Source organism: Rana temporaria, chromosome 5 (genome assembly GCF_905171775.1).
Source record: "Rana temporaria chromosome 5, aRanTem1.1, whole genome shotgun sequence".
NCBI classification, from domain to species: Eukaryota; Metazoa; Chordata; class Amphibia; order Anura; family Ranidae; genus Rana; species Rana temporaria.
The window spans coordinates 291649041-291654376 of NC_053493.1; the positions used below are offsets into that span (position 1 = coordinate 291649041).

Here is a 5336-nt window from a genome sequence, read left to right on the forward strand (position 1 = left end):
CCATGTATGCTGCTTGCAGCTCCAAGAGGTTGGAGTGTCGGGATTCCGCTTTGCTCCAAAGCCCCTGCACCTGCCTGCCGAGGCAGTGAGCACCCCAGCCCCGGAGACTGGCATCCGAAGTTATCAGAACCCAGTCCCCGGGGCTGAGGGGCATGCCCCGCGACAGGTTCTCTGATGACTTCCACCAGGCTAGGTTCTGTCGAATCCCACTCGGAATGAGGATCCTTTGGTGGAGAGAGGTACCATCCCATTGGTTCAGGAAGGTTGTCTGGAAGGCTCTTGTGTGGAACCTTGCCCAAGGGATGGCTGGGCTTGCTGCAGTGAACATCCCGAGTAGGGTCATACAGTCTCTCGCCGTTAGCGATGACGATCTGATCACGCTGCCAACGCAAGCTACCAACTCTGCCTTCTTTCGTTCGGGTAGAAGGACCAGGCCTCTGTTTGTATTGAAGACCAGTCCCAGATATTCCATCTGTTGTGAGGGAATTAATTGACTCTTTTGTTTGTTGATGATCCAGCCAAACCTTGATAGGATTTTCAGAACCATTTCGCGTTGACCCGCAAGTTCTTTGCTTGAACGTGCCACTACCAAAATGTCGTCTAGGTAGTGAAAAATCTTTATGCCCTTCAGGCGAATGATGGCAATCACTGCTAGCAAGATTTTGGAAAATATTCGTGGGGCTGTGCTGATGCCGAAGGGCAGACACCGGAATTGAAAGTGGTCTTCCCCCACCAGGAATCTTAGATATTTTTGATGTCTTTTGTTGATTGGGACGTGCAGATATGCATCCGTTAGATCGACTGATATCAGCCAATCTCCTGGTTGCAACACAGAGATGATTGTAAATACGGATTCCATCTTGAATGTCTTGGGCTCTATGAAGTGGTTTAAAACCCTCAGGTCCAAAACTGGTCTGAGATCTCCTGATGCTTTGGGAACTAGAAAGATTGGAGAATATACCCCTTTTCCTTGTTGACATGGGGGTACCGGCGAGATTGCCTTCTTTTGCTGCAAGCCGGTTAAATATTCTTGTAAGCAGTTCCGTTTTTTCTGATCTGTTGGCCATTCTGTATGGACCACCGTATTGGGTGGTTTCTGCTGAAAAGATATTTTGTAACCGTATCTGATTGTCTTGCGGACCCATTGGTCCCTGACTTCTTCCGCCCATACTCCCCAGAAGGACATTAATCTGGCGCCCACTTGGACAGGACGGGCGGATATCCCGTCAAAAAGACTTCTCGGGTTTCTTTGCGGTCTGCGCCGCTCTAGACTTTACCTTCCGCAAAAACGAATTTTGTGGGTTTTTCCAGTAGGGTCTTGTATATTCCCGTCCTGGCCTGTATGCCCTGGCGTCATACGCCCTTTTGTACTCTGGCTGGGCTGGCCGAGTGGCCTGCTGTCTCTTCCTGGGTCTCTGTGGCATTAGACCCGATTTTCCCCCTGTAGCCCGACTGATAGCTTCTTCTAGGGTCTTTCCGAACAGCACCTTGCCGTTAAACGGAATATTGCAGAGACTCAGTTTGGAGGTGCTGTCTGCGCCCCAATGCCGCAACCAAAGAGCCCTCTTTGCCGTCACTGCAAAAGCCATGATCTTTGCAAGTAGCTTTGTCAAGTCCATAGAGGCTTCTGCTATGAAATCGGCAGCAAGATCGAAATCCTCCATTGTTTGTATGAGTGCTTCTGAGCCTGTCTCTGCTTTAAGGGCTGCTTGGGTTCTCGTGGTCCAGACCTTGAGTGCCCTGGAGACTGAAGTTAGGGCAATGGCCGGGCGACACGCTGCACCTGCGGCTGAGTATACCTTTTTCAGATCTGTGTCTGCACGTCTATCCATTGGATCTCTAAAGGTCGTGGAATCCTGCAAAGGCAGCGCGACCTGTCTGGCCAAGCGCTGTAAGGCCGCATCTATGCCCAATGGTGAGTCCCAAAGGTCTGCCTCTGGAGTTTTAAAAGGGTACAACCTTGAGAAACGATTTTGAACGTTTGCCCTCCTTTCTGGCCTTTCCCATTCTTCCTCGAACCATTCTCGGATTTCTGGTAAGAGGGGGAAGGTAACCCCTTGTCTCTTACGGCTAGGAAAAAATCTTTTAATTTTTTCAGGCGGCTGAACATCCTGATCCCAGTCAATGGCCTCTCTTATGGCTGTGACAAATGATTCAATATATTGAAAATCAAATAAATACTCTGAGGGCTCTTCAGAGTCCGATGAGCCTGGTGATAGCGTCTCCCGAGTAGGTGAATCGTCTCGTCCTGGCTGATTGACGCTACTAACTTTGGGCCTTGATCTAGGTGTTTTGGTAGCTGAGGCTGCCTGAATACCCTCTGCTACTGCGTCTTGGATATAGTCTTTAATTCTTTTTGCCTCTGCTTCCCGGTCTGTAGCCATATCTTTAATGCAGCCGGCGCAAAGAAGCTTGCCAGGTTCGGATGGAGCCGAACATGCCCAACAAAGACCATCGTCTGGGCGGGGTCTTGACCCATCTTGCTCTGCTACAGTCGCAGAGTGACTGGATTTGCGTGCTGGGCTGGAATGGGACCTATGCGTTGCCCGAGAGCCAGACGCCTGCGGAGATTTTGAGCGGTGGCGGGACTTCTTTCTCCGTTCATGTCTTATTTTAGGGCTTCTGCTCCTAAAAAGACAACCAAGAAAAACTACTTTTAGCTCTTGGTGCGCACTCTTTTAAACTGTGGCCCCCGTTGACCCCTCCTACCTGTCCGGAGATCTTGGTGCATTCTGGGGCTGTTGTGAGCTCATGCTGTATAAAAAATCAGGACAGGAACATCAGACAGAGTCCCTAATAAATATATGTATTATATAAATATATTTTATTTATTTATTATTATTATTATTATTATTATTTTTTTTTTTTTTTTTTAAAACCTATACACCTATCTATCTACATATCCTTACATATCTGTCTCAAATACCTCTATATACACATATATGTACACTAAAAAAAAAAAAATATATATATATATATATACCCTTTTTTTTTTTTTTTTTTTTTTTTTTAAAACAACACTGCCCCTTTAATAGGTATTTTTACCTTAGATCAACAAAGAAAGTGATTCAGGGTGGCAGCAGGTAGTTAGGACGATTGTTGAATACTCTGTCAGATAAGGTGAGAAAGAAAAACATCCTCTTTAAAAAGAACAGCCCAGCGCTGCAATGCTGACACAATCTCTCTCATCTCCTCCCTAGCAGGAGGCTTACCTCACACTTCCTTCTCCAGAGCAGTGGCAGACCGCACTGAGCTTTCTGCCATTGCCAGATTATATAGTACTCTGAGACCCGCCCCCCGGCACGCCTCCGGCACCGCCCCCTGTGACATCATCACTGCCTGCAGAAGGTGGAGGGAGGGGGGGGCTTAGCGCTCCTACGGAGTCCAGATTCAGAGCAGGAAGAGAGCACACATGCTACAGCAAACGGAAGAGACACACCACAGCCCCTAATCATAAAGTAAGCTCTTCTTAAGCTATAATGCCCGCAGCTCATGCACCTGAGCGTCCAGGGTCATAAAGGTTCATACCTTTACTACTTCTGGACCTTCCAACCCGAGGAGAGGCTGAACCTGGGTGGGATTGGTTCGGTAGGGGGGTAATATCCTCTTCATTTTGTAGTTTCTGGAAGAGTCTTCTAGTGGTCTGGTCGTCCGACCAAAAAAAAGGAACAAGGACTGGGAGGAGGGGCCCCCTACTTATTAGCTAAAAGAAGGTGGTACTGGTGGACCAAAGGAGGGATTAACCCATGATGTGCTGACGGGAGGACTGGCCAGGAAAACATGTTTGTTATTTAAAAAAAAAAATGTAAACTTTACAACCCCCTTTAAATACCTAGGCTCAGGATTCTTCTAGACAAAAAATCCAGAGCAAGGAACACAGTTGTGTTGATTTATTAAAAGGCAAATAGACCATGCAGTTGCACTAATTTTCCTTATGTAATGTGCTAAAGCTTCACTTTGTAAAGACTACCCAATCCGTTACAAAGAAAATAATAAACAAAGCATTTTTGTTGCACATTTACTAAGCTCTGGTAAAATCAGTGCAACTTTTTTTTTTGCCATAGTAAATTCACTCCCGTGTGACCCACTTCCAACTAGGGGACAGGGTGAATCATGTTTGAAAGCAAAAATGGGCAGATCTTGAGAGAACACTTGAACATAAACATTCACTAAGTGAAAATCATACACTTTTCTGTTGAAGAACAGATGTGGGTATATGTTGTTTGCAGGGCTCAAGTCTTGCGGGAACGCGTGGGAACGGAGTTCCTGCACTTTTTTCACAGCAGGAATGCAGTGAAGGAATGCCGAGCCAATCCTTCACTAAGCGGGGCGATGCCCAGCTCGAGTCACTGTCAGGGGCAGGCGAACCTTAGTAATCCTTTATGTTACTGGCTGCTTCCTGAATATGGATTCATCGGGTAGTGTGTGGGTATTCCATCACTTCCTCGATGCCGCAATGTCTCCTAGGAGCTTTTGTCATTGTTCCCAGGAGACATTGCGGAGGTCTGCCGCGAGTTATTATGAGATTTAGAAAGAACTTGCTTAAAAAAAAACATGCGGTTTAGTAATTATGCATATGAGCGTATAATTTTTTTTTTGGTGGGGGAGTGGATCTTGGGTGGGAGTTCCCACACTTTTTTCCCCAGGACTTGACCCCTGGTTGTTTGAAAAAAAAAATCACCTGGGTAAATACTGGGCACATGTTGGGCTATTTTCATTTGAAAACCACTGTAAGAAATCAATTGACTAGGTCAAGTCTGAACATGAGTGATAAAAAAAGTTTATAATTATTTTCACAGCATCTAAAATAAACACAACACAGCTCGATCAAACTGATATAAAAAGTATAACTCAGTACATATAATAGAGAAAAAGATTGTTTTCTTACCGGTTAGCGGATTCTAGTATATCAAGAACAATACAACCTCAGCTATACTTGTGAAATCATTTCATAAATATAGAAGTATTACTTTTTTTTGATAATTAATAGTAGGTGTAACGGTCACCACCGTTTACGACCTTCCATCCCATCCAAGACAGCTTAGCGACACTCCAACCAACAGGACCCGATCCATCCCATTTGCCAGAATAACCAAGACTCACACAGCTCTGGTACTGGTTTCAAAATGAAGACTACTTTAATGGTACACTTAGCTTGCTTATATGCGGTACACAGGTTACAGAAATCACAGGAACAATCAAACTGTCCCCACCCACACATCACACCTTGGGGGGGGAGGCTTCAATCACATTCTTTGAGCTAATTACTAAACATTCTAGACATGTCGGCGCCGGCCTATAATTATCATGATCTAATCACTGCACATTCCTTCATT

The 5336-nt window shown here is 45.6% G+C and overlaps 1 protein-coding gene across 1 annotated transcript; it reads right to left on the bottom strand.

Annotated features, from left to right (window-relative positions):
• Positions 1-386: 386 nt before the first annotated feature.
• Positions 387-3240, bottom strand: LOC120940879. Its single transcript, XM_040353978.1, has 4 exons — positions 3213-3240; positions 3046-3108; positions 2710-2754; positions 387-2628 (listed from the first exon to the last, which is right to left on the bottom strand). Exons 3-4 carry the CDS (start codon positions 2751-2753, stop codon positions 1227-1229), a joined length of 1446 nt encoding a protein of 481 aa, XP_040209912.1. The 5' UTR covers position 2754; positions 3046-3108; positions 3213-3240; the 3' UTR covers positions 387-1226.
• Between the last annotated feature and the right edge of the window lie 2096 nt (positions 3241-5336).

Bases quoted from the DNA above. Each gene is read 5' to 3' on its own strand.
- LOC120940879 (XM_040353978.1), bottom strand. From the start codon at position 2,753: ATGAGCTCACAACAGCCCCAGAATGCACCAAGATCTCCGGACAG. The intron at 2,629-2,709 runs GTAGGAGGGGTC...TTGTCTTTTTAG, and splicing joins GCACCAAGATCTCCGGACAG to GAGCAGAAGCCCTAAAATAA.